At 36.2% G+C, this 18,806-nt stretch overlaps 2 protein-coding genes across 3 annotated transcripts; one reads left to right on the forward strand and one right to left on the reverse strand.

Annotated features, from left to right (window-relative positions):
- Positions 1-10,285: 10,285 nt before the first annotated feature.
- On the forward strand, positions 10,286-13,003 carry LOC145070842 (short-chain dehydrogenase/reductase 1-like). The gene is made up of 6 exons (XM_079017799.1): positions 10,286-10,488; positions 11,261-11,335; positions 11,420-11,669; positions 11,755-11,832; positions 11,901-12,086; positions 12,511-13,003. Exons 1-6 carry the CDS (start codon positions 10,301-10,303, stop codon positions 12,886-12,888), a joined length of 1,155 nt encoding a protein of 384 aa, XP_078873925.1. The 5' UTR covers positions 10,286-10,300; the 3' UTR covers positions 12,889-13,003.
- A 193-nt stretch (positions 13,004-13,196) lies between these two features.
- Positions 13,197-17,785, reverse strand: LOC145070844 (protein EMSY-LIKE 1-like). Of its 2 annotated transcripts, none has more exons than XM_079017801.1 (9): positions 17,498-17,785; positions 15,560-15,674; positions 15,193-15,486; positions 14,559-14,762; positions 14,385-14,453; positions 14,094-14,300; positions 13,930-13,998; positions 13,651-13,714; positions 13,197-13,578 (listed from the first exon to the last, which is right to left on the reverse strand). In XM_079017801.1, exons 2-9 carry the CDS (start codon positions 15,659-15,661, stop codon positions 13,481-13,483), a joined length of 1,107 nt encoding a protein of 368 aa, XP_078873927.1. In that variant the 5' UTR covers positions 15,662-15,674; positions 17,498-17,785; the 3' UTR covers positions 13,197-13,480. The 2 variants fall into 2 exon arrangements, with proteins under 2 accessions (XP_078873927.1, XP_078873926.1); XM_079017800.1 differs by having other exon boundaries at positions 15,560-15,683.
- Positions 17,786-18,806: the final 1,021 nt, after the last annotated feature.

The following is an 18,806-nucleotide window of genomic DNA, read 5'->3' on the forward strand; positions in this document are numbered from 1 at the left end:
AAAATCCTAGATTAGGTCCCTTGTAATAGTTGTTGTTTTAGGGACGTAAAGTGAGGATAACGGGAATGGGTAATCGGGTTATTATTGGTTGGTGAAATTAAATATAATTATTTATTATGGGTTGAAAACCCTATATGCTCACCAGACTCCCAAGCTTGATCCACTTAGTTTCTTTGTATTACAGGTAGTGGTGCGAGAGCATAAGTTGGAGAACTTTTGAAGATGTTTTTGTTTATAGACCAGTAGTTATATATAACTGTGTAAGGTCTATGTTTTATTGTTTATGCTTTTGTGTCTGTATCGGAACATGACATCCCGAGTTTTGATATAAATGAAAATACATTTCTTTAAGAAATGCTTTGATAAACTTTATTTTATCATGTATTGTTTTGGGGACAAATTCTGCAACTCTTTTAAATCAATGGATTTACTCTGAAATTATTTTAAAATCATAAATGAAACTGGTCTTTTTTGGTCGTGATTTTGGGGATGTCACAGGCCCTATTTGGCATTGAGCCCCACTCGGTATACAGATCTGTCTCTCTTAGGCCCCGCCTGTCTCTAGACCTCGCCAGCTAAACACATACATACAATCAAATATCATACTAGCGCATAAAGAAAACATACTCTATTGTACTCCTGTACTAAGGCCTCGCCTATCTTGGGCCCCACCCATGGTCTGCTACTGATGAGTTATGAAACCCCGTCCACACTCCTGCTGCTAGTGAGATACAGTCCCCCGCCCACACTAACTTATCTCCTATCACGAGCCTTGCCCCTACTCTACTAATATTGAGATATGGAACCCCATCCATACTCAGCTAGTGATTAGATACAGGACCTCGCCCACACCCACCTCCCTACCAAGGCACATACAAGTATCACAAAGACAACAAGTATAATTGTTGGGTCATAAACTGCTTGGTGTTTATGGCCATAAACAGGTTTATGGCCGTAAACCCATTTACGGACCATGTTCCTCTTGTATATATATATATATATATATATATATATATATATATATATATATATATAAGTGTTAGGGGTGAGGAGTAGGGGTTGATGAACAGAAGAGAATAAGGAGCTTAAGTGTGTGTAAGTGTGTGTGAATCTTGTATCCGGATCTTCATTCATATCAATACATACAAGATTCATCATTTTCTTCTTCTCCTTCTCTTCTATTTGATTTGACATCATCCGTTTGATTGGGATTCCGCACCATCAAATGGATCTGATTGATACACAAGCAGATTGGGACTTACAATTGGTATCAGAGCTTGAATTGTATCAGTCATTTTTGTCCAATCTGGATCATATTTGATCTTATTTTTGAAAAATTCCTGCGTTTTTGGATAGATCTCTGAAAATTAAGGGGGGTTTGTTCTTCGCGTTTTTCATAAAAACGAGTTTTTGATCGAGTTTTGGAGTAAAAAAGGGCAAAAATCACTGTTTTTGGTCGTAACCTGCGAGGGGGTGGCAGAGTTTGCGGCCAGCAGCTAGGGTTTTCGGAGTTCACGGCCCGAGGTTCACGGTCCGAGATTACGGCTCGGAGTTTACGGCCTCGGTTTGCGGTCCTTAGTTTGCATTTTTGGATCGAACTCGGGACCTCTGATTCATCGACCAGCGCCTTAACCAACTCCTCTAGCATCACCTTTGTTCCTTTCCTTCGCATTCTTTATTCAAAAACACCCCTTTTCGGTTCCAAGTTTCGCAAATTTGTCATTTTTAGCCCAAAAAATTAAATTTCTTTTATTTTTAAATTCCTTTTTCATCTAAAATAAATAAATAAATATATATATATATATATATATATATTAATAATAATAAATAAATAAATAAATAATATTAATAATAATAATAATACTAAAAAAATATAGTTTTTAATTTTTGACTTTTGTCTTCAAAAATTGACTTTGACTTTCAAGTTTGACCTTTGACTTTAAACTTTGACTTTCTCGTTTGACTTTTAAATTTTCAAATTTAGCTTTTCGATTTGACTTTTAAGTTTGACTTTTTAAAATTGACTTTTAAGGTTGACTTTTGAGGTTTATAGTCAATGGGCATTTTTAAATTTTAGTTTGACGTTTAAGTTTTATTTTAGCTTCAAGTTGTGCTTTTAATGGTTTTTGAGGTCAACAAGGAAATTGAAGACATGAAAGACAATCGTCAGGAGATGTTAAGACAAAACTTCAACATGTTCAATTATATCCCTCGAGAAACCCTGAAAGCTCAGTTGCAGGGTTTTACTACACTTACTACTGAGATGAATACAACTAGGATCTTCTTGACTAAATCTGAGATAAACAAAAAGCTACTGAATTCACTTCCGAAATCATGGGATATGAACGTAGCTGTCATCAAGAAGACAAAAGATCTCAATCATCTTAGTATTGTTGATGTAATTGAAGAGTTTGATGCTTTGAAATGTGGAAAAACAATGAGTTCCACAAACATCCCGGCCAATGAAGTTCATGTACTCCATCTTGTGAAGATACGATTAAAATTCTTCGTGAACATAATGATTTGCTAAAAAGGGAAGTCGAGGACCTAAAATAAGAAGGATATCAACTTAGGAAAGGACAGAAACCCCTGAAGGCTGAATTAGAAGCAAAAACCAAAGACTTTAGGAAGCTTCAAGAAGAGTATAGCAACAAGTGTGAAAATTATGACTATATTAAGAGACAACTTGCTACTATAACTGAAGAACTTGACACTTTGAAAATTAAGTGTGGAAAAACAGATGTTAGTTTCAAAAATCATACTGCATCAAGTCAGACGGTTGAGTCCTTATTTGAAACCCAATTAAAATTCAAAGATAATCAAAACAAGGGTCTAGGGTATGATAGTGTTCCTCCACCTTTCAATCATAACTACACATCCATCCCCATGACACAGGAAGAAATTGAAAAGGAGGCACATCTTCATTATAGCAAACCATCTGGATTTGTGTTGGGAGGTATTCAGGTTGAAGATTCTAATGTTTCTACTTCATGTGCAGGTAAAGTAGCAGAAGATGAGAACAAGGAGAACACTACTGAACAAACCAATGACTCCTTGAACTCAGAATTTGTTGCTTCGAATTCTGTTACTCCTAACAAACCTGCCGTTGAGAAATACAGGCCACCAACTCTAGCGCAACAGAGTGCTTGTTGCAAGTGTGCATGTGGGAACAATAAGAGACAAGGAAAGGATACGCCACCGAGACAGGAAGAAACAACTTCACAGTGAAGAAAAATACATGTTTTCACTGTGGAACACCTGGACATATTGCCCAAAACTGTCCAAATCGCGCATACGTTCCCTACTACGTACAAGGCTGGCAGAACGCACCAAGAGGGAGATACTTCAAAAGAAACCCCTCAAGGTCACGTTCAAACCATGGTGACTGGAACGCGCAGAAAGCCAATATTCTGAATCCCAAGGGCAAGAAGGAAATGTTGGCCAAGAAGCCCAATCCAAGAGATGCTCCAGTGAAACAAAGACCGGTTAGGTCAAAGTCATCTCAACGGCCGACATCAAGATCAAAAGCAAGTGCTGAGCCACCCATCAGATCAAAAATAAAAATGGGTTACACCCAACTACAAATGGATTCCAAATGCTCACTCTCCCAAATCTCCTAATGCTTCTAATATATCTGCATCTTTTGTTTGTGATAAGCAGGATATGTCGTGGGAGAGAGTATCGTGCAAGGATGAAAAAGGTCGACCCAGTTTCAAAATGGACTCGGTTCCAAAGAACAACTGATCCAGCTCTGTGTCGGAGCAGCTATGGAGGCATATCATCAGATTTCAGTTTGTTGGTAGTGGTTGTTCCAGGCACATGATAGGAGGCATCTCTCAACTATACAACACTCGGAATTTTGTTTGAGAGTATGTGTCCTTTGCGGGAAGGGAAGAAAGGAAGGAGTCACTCATGGGGTTTGTGCTTAACAATATGAAGAATTTTCGGATCTATTCTGAGATTATGTGTGCTGTTCTCAGACCTTCTGGATGCAAATTCAATCGGTGAATTACGGTTTGCGTTTTCTTCTCTATACTCCTGAGTTTATCTTACTCTGATTCGTTTTAAAGACAATTTTTCATTTTCTTAACAGTTTTTGTTTGTAAGTATGGTTTGGGAAGTGATATCAAGAATGTGATAACGGGCAATCTAAAACATGTGTAAAGGACTCAATCTAAATTGTCTAGACTCTGTGTTCAATGTGCTGGTAGGCACGAAGGATTTGATAGTGTGGATTTAGTTAGGATTGTTTGGACTGACCATACGACGCTCGGGTAGATTGAGCAGTGGGATAAACACGAGAACCCATGGGATACACTAAATTAATACGCATCTAGAACAGTAGTTCAACTTTTCTTTGATGTACGGACTTATGTCCTTAATTCTGGTTCTGATAGGGCGACTGAGGGGTTCTGATAAAGTAGGTCTATAGAAATTATTTTTTTGCTTTCTATCTGTCAATCATATGTTGCATCCTCTACGTGATCGGAAGATCCGACCTGGATTGTAACATATGAAACTCTATTTCTACACACCTTCTTGTCTATGAAACTATTTCTATCTGTTAGCCATATGTTGTCCCCTGTGCGTAATCGGAAGATCCGACCTGGGACACAACATATTAACCCTACTATCTCTATAACCCTCTATCTCTGTTAGTCATATGTTGTCCCCTCTGGGTGATTGAAATAGATCTGACCTGGGACACAACATATGCATCTATCGCTAAATCTGTCTTCCTCCTTAATAATTGTTTACTCACCTAAAGTAAGGAGTTATTTGGAACTTCTTGATAACCAGGGTATATCGGGAAGTGGGGAACACGTTCTAGTGCAACTAAAATTGAACCATTTAGAGGTTGTTTGTAGATCTCGCAATTTAATTTAAGTGGACAACAATACCCGTGGTCGTCGTCAGCTAAATGGTTTATTTATTAAAGTTTGTCGATATCGTTTGTGCTTAAGTGGACCACAATACCGACAATTGACCAAATTTATTCATGAAAGTTAAGGTACTGATAAACAAGTTCAGACTGTCTCACAACTTTGATCCCAAATATTTTTCTTTTTGTTAAATTTGTTCATAGTTTTCCTCTATGCACAAATTTAGGGGGAGAATTAAATAAATAAATCAAAAATCAAAAATCAAACAAAAATCAGAAAATATGAAAATTCCAAAAAATATTTTTTATGTGCTAAGTTTTCATTTAGTTTTGTTTTGTCTTGAAAAGTGATTTCAGGTATAGATAAGACTCATGGAGACTGAATCAAAGATTTATGAGCAAAAGCTTCATCCGTGATCATCGAAGAATTTTCATTCGAAGGAGAAAGAAATGAAGATTATTCTTTCAAATTCAATCTTTCAACCCCAGAAGCAAGGCGAAGCTGCACTTGAAGATTATGTGACGGATTGCATTGAAGCTTCCTCAATCAATCTGCTGCTATCTATGAACCTGCTGAAGTGATCCAGAAGATTATCTCTCTCTGAAGTTCTCTCTGAAGATTCTCAAGCTAAAAGCACCAATTTTCAAGAATCTCTACAAGAAGCCTCCTCACCCAATGTGCGTTAAATGTCAAATTCTGAAGAAATGCCCAACTGCTCAAGATGAAGTCATTTATTGAAGATTCATCAAGTTCATCTTGAAGCTGTGAAGTCATCGAAGATAAACGCTAAAGCCAATCTCCAACTGAATATTGACAAGAAAAGCCAACTACTTTTTAGGGAGAGCTTGTTGGGTCATTTAGAAAAGAAAGTTATAAACCAAGGGGGAGATTGTTGGGTCAAAAATATGATTTATACTTTACTTTTCTAGAAAAATGTATTTTTGTGTCTTGGACCGTAAACTGCTTAGTGTTTACGGCCGTATACGTGTTTACGGTTGTGTTTACGGCCGTAAATCCATTTATGGCCCATGTTCTCCGGCCCATGTTCCCCTTGTATATATATAGGTGTTAGGGGTGAGGAGTAGGGATTGAAGAACAGAAGAGAATAAGGAGCTTAAGTGTGTGTAAGTGTGTGTGAATCTTGTATCCGGATCTTCATTCATATCAATACATACAAGATTCATCATTTTCTTCTACCCCTTCTCTTCTATTTGATCTGACATCATCTGTTTGATTGGGATTCCGCTCCATCAAATGGATCTGATTGATACACAAGCAGATTGGGAACTTACAATAATCTAACATGTACATATAAATCTTCCTCGAGCCTCGCCCGACATCGGACCCTAGTCCGGAACATACTACCATATGAACGTACTTCGGGTTTACCCCGACATCGGACCTTGGTTCAGATCCTATCGTACTGACACATGCAAGAATCACAAAGAACTCTAGCATACAACATTCCTCCGGCCTCGCCTGTCATCAGATTGTAACCCGGAACATATACAATAAGTGCCTAGGGCTAACCCCCGGGTCTTCCTATGATACATAAGCATAATGGGCCGTCATTGTGGCCTTAAACCCATGCACATAGTGAAAAGACTCACCTTGCACTGTTGAAGACTAGCTGAACACTTCAGACTGCTAACCGGCAACTCCTGAACTGCTGATCCTTCGGCTCCCCGAACTAACAATACCCAAAATAACACTTAGACCACAATACCCTCAAAAGTGAAACCAAGTCAAACTTGGTCAAAGTCAACTCTCCGAGTTGACTCGACTCGTCGGGTTGACCCACCAACTCGTCAAGTCCCATAATCCACACGCAACTCTGGACTTCGATCCTACTCATCGAGTCGTCCTTGAGCTCATCGAGTTCACCTTTAAACATGTCGAGACCCTTTTACAACTGAATCGCCGAGTTCACCTTTGAACTCGTCGAGTCCATCTTCATAAGTTAGGGATATTGCCTTGGACTCGTCGAGTTCATCCTTGAACTCGTTGAGTACGATGATCTTCAAGTCCATAATGAACCCAACTGGCTGAGTCTTTTACTAACTCAACACACACCCACTATCAAAAGGGTTTTGCGTAGAAAACAGTCTGACTCATCGAGTCCTAAGAACAACTCGTCGAGTCTTCCTAAGTCCAATTCTATTCATACGATTTCAGTCGAGCACAAAGCATCCAGGACCCAGATCTAACCTTCTAGGGTCGAAATAACACGCAAAGCCTCTGCCTTTACATGCATGCATGGCCCTTTTTGCTCAAAAAGCCATAAAAACCTCTTAAACCTTGCATGGGGAGTTCTAATGACATAAAGCGTGTACCTTTATGCCTTAACCACCCTAAATACTTCCAGATTTGAAGGGATCTTGCTTGGGGACATCCAAATCCCAAAAGCAACCACTCTTGGACCAAGATCTTCATAAAAGGGGAAAATAATAGATCTAATGAACTAATGATCAAACTAGAGACTTGTTTACTAGAAAATGATGAGATTGAGAAGCTACTTTTGGATCCACAAGCCTTCCCTTGAGCCTTTAAGTTTCCTCTTCTTCTTATTAACTTCAAGAACACACAATACTCTCCAAAATGACTCACAAGCATTAGGGTTTCGAGATCTAGGGTTCTGGTCTTGGAGGCTGGAGATGAGACCAAGAGAAAGGGAATAAGATCCTTAAATAGGTACCAAATCTCGAATATAGGGTTTTCCAAACCCAGACTAACTCGCCGAGTCGGTCCCCCTACTTGTCGAGTAAAACACTTAACCCGCGGACCAAATCGCGTTCCTACTCGTTGAGTCATCCCATCAACTCGACGAGTCGCTTCCTGATTTGAGGTTTTTCTGACCTCTCTAAGTCTTCTGAATTTAGGGTGTTACACACTGATTTTCAAATAATGTTTTGAGAACACTATTTTTATAAACTTTTTATTAGCAAAATGATCGTTTTGAAAAGTTTAAAATTGTTGAAATTTTGGGGATGTTACACAAACAAGACAATGAAATAAGCATTGGATCGTATAGTGCAACAGTGAACTTTCTGAAATATTATATTGCTGAATTCAATCGATCAAATGTTGAATTTGATCCATTATTCAAGACCGAGAAGCTCCTTGCTCCAGTTGACACTGAGCTGGAAGAAATTGACTTGTTGAATGAAGGTCCAGTTTCAGAACCAAAACTTAGATATATCTATAAGAGGAAGAATTCAGAGAAGAAGGAATTCTTTAAAGCTGGACAAAGCGCTTGGTTCACACCAGTGTGCTTCAGAAGACTATTTCCAAAATTGCCAAGTTTGATGCTTCCGAACAAGTCAATGAGCAATTGATCAAACAACTTAGTTGGTGGATTGAAGTTAGGAACTGGTTGTAGACTGCTTATCTGTTTATTTTTGTAGATCAAGTATAAAGGCTCTCTGATTGCCAAAATTACTTAAGGGAGATTGTTAGTTCAAAACAAGTGCCCCCTTAGCAATCCAAAATTCTCTAATCCAAGATTACTGTTGTTTTGTATGATGAAATTTATTCTGAGATTGATGAATGTCTAAAATTGTCTGTAATCCGTAGTTATGTTTAGAGACTGATGATTCTATGATTGTACTGTTTTGTTTCTATGTAATTTGTCTTTAGTTCAGTAGCGCATGTAGGAGACAAGATTCAGCCACACCAATGTGTCAAGTGGTTAATCTATTAGTAGTTTTTAGTATAAATGTCTTCTTACATGATTGGTCCTAAGATAGTATATATAGGACCCTTCCTCATGTAATTCTTTATCACTTTTACCTTTAGAATATCAACTAAAGAATCATTCAGTCAATCATTTTCTCTAACACTCTTTTGGGTCTTTGTTCATTGTTCATACTTTAGTTTAATATCTTGAGCACTTTGTTGAGTTATCATCTTTAAGGCTTGTCTGGTTCATCAATACTTGACTGAAATATTTATTAGCAACTATTGTCGTGTTTAATTCAATGTTTGAGTTTTCAAACATTGTCCGTGCAATCCTTCTCATCACAGATTGTGTTACTTGAGTCTTTAGGGCTAATGTTCTTAATTTGTTTTCAAGTTGAATTGATTTCACATCTTTGTTGTCTCGAAACAGATTGTTGAGGTTTATCTAGATTGTTCGGGAAGTGACATTACTATTTAATTTCATATGAAGTAGAGATTAGGATGTACTTTAGATCATGTGTTTACGATAAAATTGATTTTTATCGATTTTAAGTGAGTTGGTCTTGCTGCTTAAGCATCCATGGAGGCATCAACATTATCTATTGTGTCAAATTCCATGCAATGTGTCTCGAACAGTTCTCATCAGACGTCATAATTTAGTCGGTCAAGATCAAAGATAAAGGGAATGAAAACTTTGATTTTGGTTTATTTCGTATGGTTTTTTAGAGGGTGGATGGGTTGAAGAGACCTCTTCGTTGCCCATGGTGATCATTGATAATTAGAAAGAATATAGGAAGGACGTGCAGATCGTGACACAGAGAAGAGAGGGAAGAGAGAGTGGGAGAGTACTAGTTATGTATTTTGTTCTAATACCGTATGGAACAATACTTTTCCCATAAACTATATATATTTATGGTAATTATATACAAATTACAATAAGGTTTAATGGGCTATGGCCACAAAGTGGGGCAACAATATACATACATACATATCTCCATGCACCAACAATGTCAACTGTTTGGGTATTGCTTAAATCTTCCTTGCTGTTATGCATCGTTCCTTTTTCGTAGAATTAAACAATAGAAATCAAGAGGAAAACACTCTATGTGTGAGAAAAAAAAAGTGGGAGGGTTAAAAACTTCATGCACCTATACAACAAAAAGATTTAAAAAAAAAAAAAAGTTATTGTGTTTAATCAATCGAATGATCAAACCACATCAACTTATAGTTCAATTTCAATTTTATACTTTTTCCATATCCTTTTTTCCAACACAAAAAACACACCTAAACCAATAAGCCAAAAGATAGCTTTGCTATACGTTTATATCCAATTTAAATTTTTTTATTTGTTGGCAAACCAAAAAAAAAATATTGAAACGAGCTTGGGCCTAGGCAGGCTAGGTCTTTCATACCAGTCCATGGGTCGGTTCATTTTGCCCCGTTTTATCATCTCCAAAAGTTTTTATGAAACGTAACCATGATCAGGAATTTAGCCGTTTAGGATTAAAACATGTTTCTCGTTTCGAGGGAAAATGACTCTTGAGGGTAATTAATTTTTGCGTTTGTAGTCATTTGGTCCCTTTTCTTTTTTTTGTATTCAATATATCATCGAACTTGTTGTCTGTGTTCACCATAACCCTTTAACCGGCTATCACAGATCAAAAGCCGGTCAAAAGGGCTATGATAAACACCAACAACAAGTTCGATGGTATATTGAATAAAAAAAAGAAAAGGAACAAATGACTACAAACTCAAAATCTCTCAAGAGTCATTTTCCCCTCGTTTCGGACCCCGTCGCTTTTGGACATTTACAGCTTGCCATTTTCACAAACACTTTGAAAGCAATACGCTGCACAGACGAAGTGGTCTTTCATCCCCTTGTTGGAGTTCGATCGAGTTTAAGCTTATCTGAAAAGCAATTCTTTAGGTCACTCTCTCACCTAGTTTTATTACAGTAACTGTTGATTTATGCAACTCGATTTCTGTTCATTGATTTCAAATTGAAACCGGATGCGCGACAAAGAATCGCAACTGTTATCCGGAGTTATTAGAACCAATTAAGTTGAAAAACAACCAAATCAGAATAGCATAGTTATTAGTTAAGTGAGTTCGAGGCTTTGACTTTGTCTTCGATGAATTTGTTAAGCACAATTTACGAAGTTTAAGGATAAATGCAAGTATAAGGAATTGATATGAACACATTTAGTCATTGTACACCAATTTTGGGGGGAACAAGTTGTCTGTTTAGCATTTTCTTCTTTATGTGGCTTATGTTATCCATGATTGCTGACACCAACTGGATCTACTTGAATGGATTGTAGCTGTCTTTTTCTTTCCATAAACTTCCCTTTCATAGCTTGAAAGTAATAAACAATTTTGAAAATTTTCCCCTTTTGTTCTTTCTTGTTGTCTTTACTTCTCTTGGTTAGGTTTCCAACAATTGGTAACTTGAAGCTGTTTCTTATGCTGCATATCAGTATCATTCCAAGCATCTTTCAATTTTAATCAATATCACCAAAATATTTTGTACTGATGCGTATGGGTGTCAGATTCTTAGGCATACAAAGACAATGCTTCCAAAATTTCTAAAAATGGCAAAATCTACCAGAAAAAAAAAAAAAAAACAGAAACTTCCAAACAACTCATGATACTATGTATATATAGCCAACTTGTGTGCCTCACATTTTCCATCTCATTAGGTGTGGCTTATCCAAGAAAAGTCAACAAACAGCAACAACAATGATGAACAACATGCAATCCCAATCCACAGAGAGGTTAGAATGATTTTTGAATAACTTCATCAGATCTTTCAAGAACCTTTTTTTTTTTTTTTTTATCTTCTTGTGTTTTTTGATTAGTTTAAGGTATGCGGTTGTGACTGGAGCAAACAAGGGTATTGGGTTTGAGACGGTTAGACAGCTGGCAGCTGCTGGCGTGACAGTCTTGTTAACAGCTAGGAATGAGAAGAGGGGTACAGAGGCCATGTCATTGCTCCATGGTCTTGGTTTTCCAAACGTACTATTCCATCAGCTCGATGTACAAGACCTTCAAAGCATAGAAGGTTTGGCCAATTTCATACAAACCCGATTTGGAAAACTCGATATCTTGGTAATTACAAGACTTTGTAGAAACTTAAAGCCACCCTTTTAAGACCAGAATTTTCCTAAATTTTGTTTTATTTATAACTAAAAAGGTGAATAATGCTGGAGCTTCTGGAGTTGTGGTGGATGAAGAAGGTCTAAGGGCTCTGAATATAGATCCAGCATCTTGGGTAAGAAAATTACATAATTGTCCTTTCCTCTTAGTTTTATGATCTAATAAAATCCAACTTGGTTGTAGCTATCTGGCAAGGCCACGAACACGGTTCAAGGGGTGATTAAAACAACCTACGAAAAGGCGAAAGAGTGTCTTGACACAAACTATTATGGTGTCAAGAATCTTACACGGGCACTCCTTCCACTCCTACAACGTTCCACATCTGGGGGTAGAATCGTAAATGTCTCTTCCATACGAGGTGAATTATGGGTAAGAGATTGTTTCTTTTTGAGTTATTAATTGGCTTCTGTTAATCACTTAACCTGGACATCTATATATGGTTGTTCCTTTTTGACTTAGTATCCCAAAAAAAAAAAAAAAAAAAAAAAAAAAACTTGTTTAATGCATTAAGAAACCAGCCCTTTAAACTCCTGCCAAGTTGACGTTGATGAATATTGTTTTTTTTTTTGAAATATAAGGGTAAAATGGCCATTATGTTTAATTCAAGCGGTTTGGTTTATTCGGTATAGAAAAGAAACAAACGAACTTTATCCAGAGAAACATCATTACCCATTCAGGCATTTTATTATTTTATGCATTCAGTCAGCTGGAAATGTAAAACACAGACACTTATAGTTTTGAGCATTTGGTGTTATGGTATGTTGTGTCATGTGTGTAATTATTATATATGTAGAGGATTCCGAATGAAGAAATAAGAAAGGAACTCACGGATGTAGAGAATTTGAGTGAAGAGAAGATCGATGGATTGGTGGAGAAGTTTTTAGATGATTTGAGGAACGATGAGCTTGAAGTCAAAGGATGGTCAAAGATGTTACCAGCTTACAGTGTGTCAAAAGCCATGCTTAATGCGTACACACGAGTTGTTGCAAAGACATACCCGAATATGTGCATTAATTGTGTGCATCCGGGATATGTTGACACTGACTTGAACTGGCACACAGGTACAATGACATTGGAAGAGGGAGCACAAGGCTCGGTTATGTTGGCTCTTTTACCCCAAGGTGGTCCCACCGGTTGCTATTTTGATCGTACACAAGTTGCTCAATTTTGACCCTCATGTTTCTTGTATGTATTTAACTTTTTCTTCTTGGTTTTTCCTTTTTCTTTCTAGTGTATTATGAAAAACCAGACACATTATCAAGAATTTGACCTCTTTTTTTGCTTCATGGGGTTAGTAGCACTAGCACCAACTAAGTTAACCTTTTATGAGACAAACAATGTGCATATATCTACCATGCCCTTATCCTATATATATGGGATGAAATTGATTTGATTAAATTACAAAAAAAGAAAATATAGTTGATACATTTAAAAGATTATGCACATAAGTGGGAGTTGATTGGTATTTCGTGTAAATGCTGAAATGGAAATTTGAAATTATTTTATTGTGGCTTCCGTTGACATAGAAAGCTAATCATGAATGATGAACACGAACCCCAAGGAAGGCCAGAGTTTGGATGTGTTAGTAGTATGTGCACTCTACTTCTTCTTCTATAGTAATAGTACTACCCTTCCCTTCGTCTATACAAACCAAAATCTCGCGCCAACAATTCAACAAATACAAAAACTCTAGTATTCTTGTTTTTTTTTGTTTTTTTTTGTTAAGTTAAGAGAGAGATTTACACTACACGTTGAAAGAGAAACTAAATGATATCCACATACTCCTCCGCCTGGTTATCACCTGGTCCTCTAGGCATTCCTGGACCATCAGATCTTCCATACATGAATCGCTCATCCCCACCTGATTTTGATTTTAATTTTAATATTAATTATCAAAGACAATATAATTATAATATGATTTAGTATTTATTACCACTATCACTGTCGGATGCATCTGCAAGCTTTGCAATCACATCAATCAATGCTCGTTCATGTTCCTACACAAATCAAAATATATCAACCTATTGTCTGCTTTGCTACAATCAAGGATCATTCCTTCCTAATATTTTGTTCATGGAGTGTTTTTTTCTCCATTCCACATGAAATAGAAGGAAAAAAATGCATTTTAACTTATATTGTGCATTATTTGTTGAATTAATGAGCTTTTATTATGTTTATTTTTTTTTTTGATGGGAAGGTTTTCATGTCATACCTTGAGCATTTTCTTTGCTTTTTCTATCTCAAGCAGATCCGGATGACTAGCATCAAACACCTTTTCCACCTGCCAAGATTTAATAAAGATTTAGAGAAGAATAAAAAGAAAAAGAAAAATTATAGCCTGATTACAGAAAAAGATTATTATTAGAAGCAAATCACCTCTTTTAAAAGAGTATCTGTGTGAAGTATTTCTATTTCATCTGAAGCTTTGGTGTCACCATTTTGCAAGGGTGGGTTTGGGTTTGGGTTTGGGTAGCCTTTTCTAGATTGTTCCTTTGAGTTCCCTCTACCCCTTCCAAATCCATGTCCTGGCCCACCATGAGAACCCTGCTCCTCACCTATCCATTGAATATCCTCTGGTGGAATCTGGGATTTTAAGGTTTAATACTTTACTTTACAAATTACAACCACAACATGTTATGTACTTTATAAATGATGCTGAAAATCTACCTCCTTCAGGTTAACCCATTCAAAGCTTTCCTGTGGTGTATTCTTGTTATAAAGGAGTGCATGTCGTCCCTGCCAAGTTTAAATATATTAACATTGGTAAATATATATATATATATATATATATATATATATATATATATATATATATATATTTTACAGTAACAAAGTGAATACCTGTACAGGGTTGTAGTCAACTATGACAGCCTCATAGAAGTTATTGTCATCAGGCCATCTAGTTCTTAATTTCCTTCCAATTAATTGATCCCTTGCAGTACCCACAACCACATCACTTGCTTCATTTGGTATAGCAATAGTAGAAGATCCATGATTTGAAAGCATTCCCCTTGGAGTTCTCCCCATTAAAGGGTATCTTGGGGACTTCATTCACAAATCACATTCAAGATTCAATATTTTAAATCTTAATTAAAACTTATAAAAAAAAATAAACATTACTTAGGGGCTGTTTCTTTTTCTGACTAAAAACACTTGGCTTAATGTATTAAGACACTACCCTTTTACCTAATTGCCCTTCTTTTTACCTCCCAACTCCTCTCACACTAATAGTATCAAGTATTGTTAAACTTGATGAATACTGTGAAATTTGTTTTTTTTTTTTTGGAATATAAGGGTAAAACGGTCATTTAGTCTCATTCAGCTGCTTTATTCATTCTAGACAAGAAACAGACCTTATGCATACAAAAATCTATCCAGACAAACATCATTACCCATTAAGCCACTTCACCTATAAATGGAGGGAGAAAAAAGAAAAGAAACAGCCCCTTTAAAATCAAATTCAAAATGTACTCACAGGTTTAGGGGTTTGGATTCCAGCTCCTAAGCCAGGAAACGATTGTGTGGGTAAAGACAGGGGCATAGTTGTCTTTTGCCTTTTCCGAGATGCTGAAATTGTTGGACTGAGTGAAATAGGGTCGTGGATAGATTGGGGAATGTTGAGCATTGTGGTACGTGTCCCTCCTGATGTCCTCCACTCCCTGATCCTTATAATGATGTCATCTGTATTTACCTTTGAGAGTAGTTCTCTATGTTCATCATCAGAAACTCGCAGCTCTTTCCGAAGTTCAGTTATCAATCCTTCCTTCTCCTGAGAGGGCATTTAAGTAAATTCATCAGATCCATCACAAATCAAGTCTGGGATATAAAGGTTTAAATCATACCCATGAAAGCGCATCAGATTGTGCTTTGAAAGCTCGTAGCACTGAACTGTATGCTACTTGCTCAAGGTAATGAATTTGTGACTCCATCTCGTGTTGCATCATTGTAAAACTGACCCTGTAAAATCTACAAAATTAACAAACGAATAAAGAAACCATATAGAAATATTATGGTATCCTATTATTACATTAGATTGTTCTTTCCTCTTTTTAACCCTATTAGGATTTCCTTTCAGCTATATATTTAATAATCAAAACCGACGGATTTTAGTCATCCAAGATACCAGAAATCTCTAGTAGTTTGATGTGGACCCTACTTACCTAATAAATACATATGCAACCATCATTCCATTTGTTTTGTTGGTAAGTAATTGCATGTTCCGATTGATTAACCAACGTGTTACATTTAGAAGGTTGGAAATGGATCCGTATTTATTAAAGATCCACACAAGAAAAAGGAACGTGTGGTTTCGATAAGAAAGATAAAGGGAAGGAAAATTAACTCTTTATTAAAAAATAAATGTTTAGAGGAAAGTACTATTCCAGGTATGCAAACAAATCATCATATTATTATTCTGTTTTGTTTGTCCTTTAATAAGTCAAGCCGACAAAAATTGTCATCAGTCATCACCACACGAAAAATCACATGCCCCTTATCGCATGTAGGAAAAAGGGAAACATGGCTAAAATTATAAGGACACATTATCTAAGCAACTGTAGAAGAAGATGTGGACCACAAGTCTGTGTTTGTTTTTTTAAAATCTGCAGGCTACATGCAACTCTTAAATGTCTAAAACCAAAATAAACCCAACAATAGTAAGCACCAAATCCCATTGAAGACCTCAATACAGATATACTTGGACTTGAAATTCAAAACTTTTATCAGTTCAAACAACAAGAAATCATGGAAGACTTTAACAACTGTTGAAATTCACAACCAAAATTAATCCAAATCTATGCAACATCCAACGGTTAGTACCAAAACTAATCCCAATCTACGCATCATCCCACTGATAATATTAAACTAATGAAAATGCACTCCATAAAAGTAACATAATCATATATTAATTCTTTTAAGTCGAGCATTGAGTTACTATATCACATAGTAACATTAATATTTCTATAGATAAAGATACCGTAACCATCAACATCCATTTTCTAAATGATCGGAGCAAACTAAACGACCACAATTGTGAATAAAAAGATTAAAAAAAACTTCCCACAACAAGCATAACCTGGAAATCGGACCTTTCAAGCATGAACAATGAAGAATTACACGTAGTTTCTAATGACGTACTAATAAAAATAAGTTATCTGGAAAAGCACCCAATTATTTTACAAAACCAAAAGAAGATTTGCAATGTGCTCGTTGATGTGTGTTTATCAGTGTATGTGTGAGAAACTTGGCAGCGGAAGCAAATAGCCAGACTTCCAATCCGTACCTGGCGGAGAGGGAGAGAGACAAGAACACAGCCAGCGGAGAAGAAGAAAGAGGCAAGGAAACTAAGTAGAAGGTAAATTTAGCGGAGCAGATGAAGATGTGTATGTATGCAATGCCAATACATCTTACTTGCAATTTCGTTGTGTTATAATTGCAGCTTATAAATGATTTTTTCCGGCTATTAATTGGAGAAGAATGGGCGTTTTCTATCTCGAAACCCTAATAACAAGCCAAAAACATACAAATGGAAGGCAAGAAACCACCGAAAATAAGCTCACCCCAGCCCAATTTTGTTATCGTGGTGCATTTACACATGATTTAGCTGTAATATCCCCAATTTCAACCTTTAATTTCAGATAAACTATAGCTCGAAGCTTGAAAACAATTAAACGAAAGGGTAAACATAACCAAATTGGCATACTATATGTAACATTGAAACCCTAAACAATCTGCAGAACATAATAAATTTGCATCAAATTGGGTGATTACGAACAACTCACCGCTGCAGAAATCAAATCGCAAAGACCAGATCTTCTTCGAGATGGCAAAAGAACCCTAGAAGCCAGAGAAATTGATGCCAAAAATTGCTTCCCGGTCGAAGTGAATCCAATTGGTACGAATATAATAGTACTTCAATGAGAATCACGTAATGTGAAGAACTAGCCTAGCATTCTGCATGAATTTTGCAGAAAAATGGGATGAGTGAGACAGATTTTGCTTTGACAATGGGGAATAATTGGAAAAATAATGGGGTTTATATAGAGGGACGGAAGCGATTGGATATTGCTGACTACGGAAATGTATAGCGGACATGAAAGAATTTTCGAATTGGATTTTGTTTGTCGCCGGGGTTCCGTTTCTTTCCGTGAGTTGCATATGACACCCTCCAATTGTTATCATTATAAAACTTCAGTCCCTATCGTATTTTATATACTTTTAATTTTTTTAATTTTTTTTTTTGATGTTTGTTTGTGGCATTAAATATAATAAAAAGAATGGTTTGTCATTGTATGGTGAAAGAAAAACTCACACCCCACGTATAACGTTTTGTTATATAATCATAGAATCGCATATTTTTTGTTTTTAATTATGTCTCATGATGTCGACTAACAATTTTGATATGAGTAATGAATGTATGTTTGGTAGATGATATGTACGAAAAAATTGTTAGATACTATTGTTTGCTGAATAAGAATATCAAAATAAACAAATTGTTTCGGTTAATAGTTTTTAATTATCTCATATGTAATATAAGGAAATATATTACTTTTTGAATGATGTTGTTCAATATATTCCATTTAGAAAATTATGAGATATGTAATAAACAATTATATAAATCAAATAAGAAGTTAAATTTTCTGTAGTGTTTCATATCAATGTTCGCCCCATCCGCCATCAACCTCATCCTCCATCTTTACCATGGAATATAACTTCTCTATCAATTTCTCATTAAGTATAACTTTCTTGGTTGTTCATTACTTTTGACATTTTAACTTTCTCATCCTCTTAGATTTTTTTACAACAAATCACAACTTTTATTATGATTAACATGACATTTGTCGAACCCCAATGTCCGTGCTTATATGATACTCCTTTTTAGTCCTATTTAGTTGAATCATCCCTCCATAGACGATTGATGTTGATGGTTGTTTTTTTCAGTGTTGGTTGTAGTGGATAGCAGCTCAAACTCGATCCCAACTCAAAGCTTATGTTTTTGTTACTTAAAATCTTCAGATCTAAGATTGGGTTGTTTTTAATGCATATTAGGTTATGATTTTGTTTTTATGTCATGTTCTCCTAGGGTTTTAG

Source organism: Lactuca serriola, chromosome 8, assembly GCF_051521515.1.
Source record: "Lactuca serriola cultivar US96UC23 chromosome 8, Lser_US96UC23_V15, whole genome shotgun sequence".
NCBI lineage: Eukaryota > Viridiplantae > Streptophyta > Magnoliopsida > Asterales > Asteraceae > Lactuca > Lactuca serriola.

Coding starts and splice junctions, on each gene's coding strand:
- LOC145070844 (XM_079017801.1), bottom strand. CDS start 15,661: ATGATGCAACACGAGATGGAGTCACAAATTCATTACCTTGAGCAAGTA. Junction 14,454..14,558: donor TTGACTACAACCCTGTACAG/GTATTCACTTTG, acceptor TAAACTTGGCAG/GGACGACATGCACTCCTTTA. Junction 13,579..13,650: donor TGCATCCGACAGTGATAGTG/GTAATAAATACT, acceptor AATCAAAATCAG/GTGGGGATGAGCGATTCATG.
- LOC145070842 (XM_079017799.1), top strand. CDS start 10,301: ATGACTACAAACTCAAAATCTCTCAAGAGTCATTTTCCCCTCGTTTCG. Junction 11,670..11,754: donor TTGGAAAACTCGATATCTTG/GTAATTACAAGA, acceptor ATAACTAAAAAG/GTGAATAATGCTGGAGCTTC. Junction 12,087..12,510: donor CCATACGAGGTGAATTATGG/GTAAGAGATTGT, acceptor TTATATATGTAG/AGGATTCCGAATGAAGAAAT.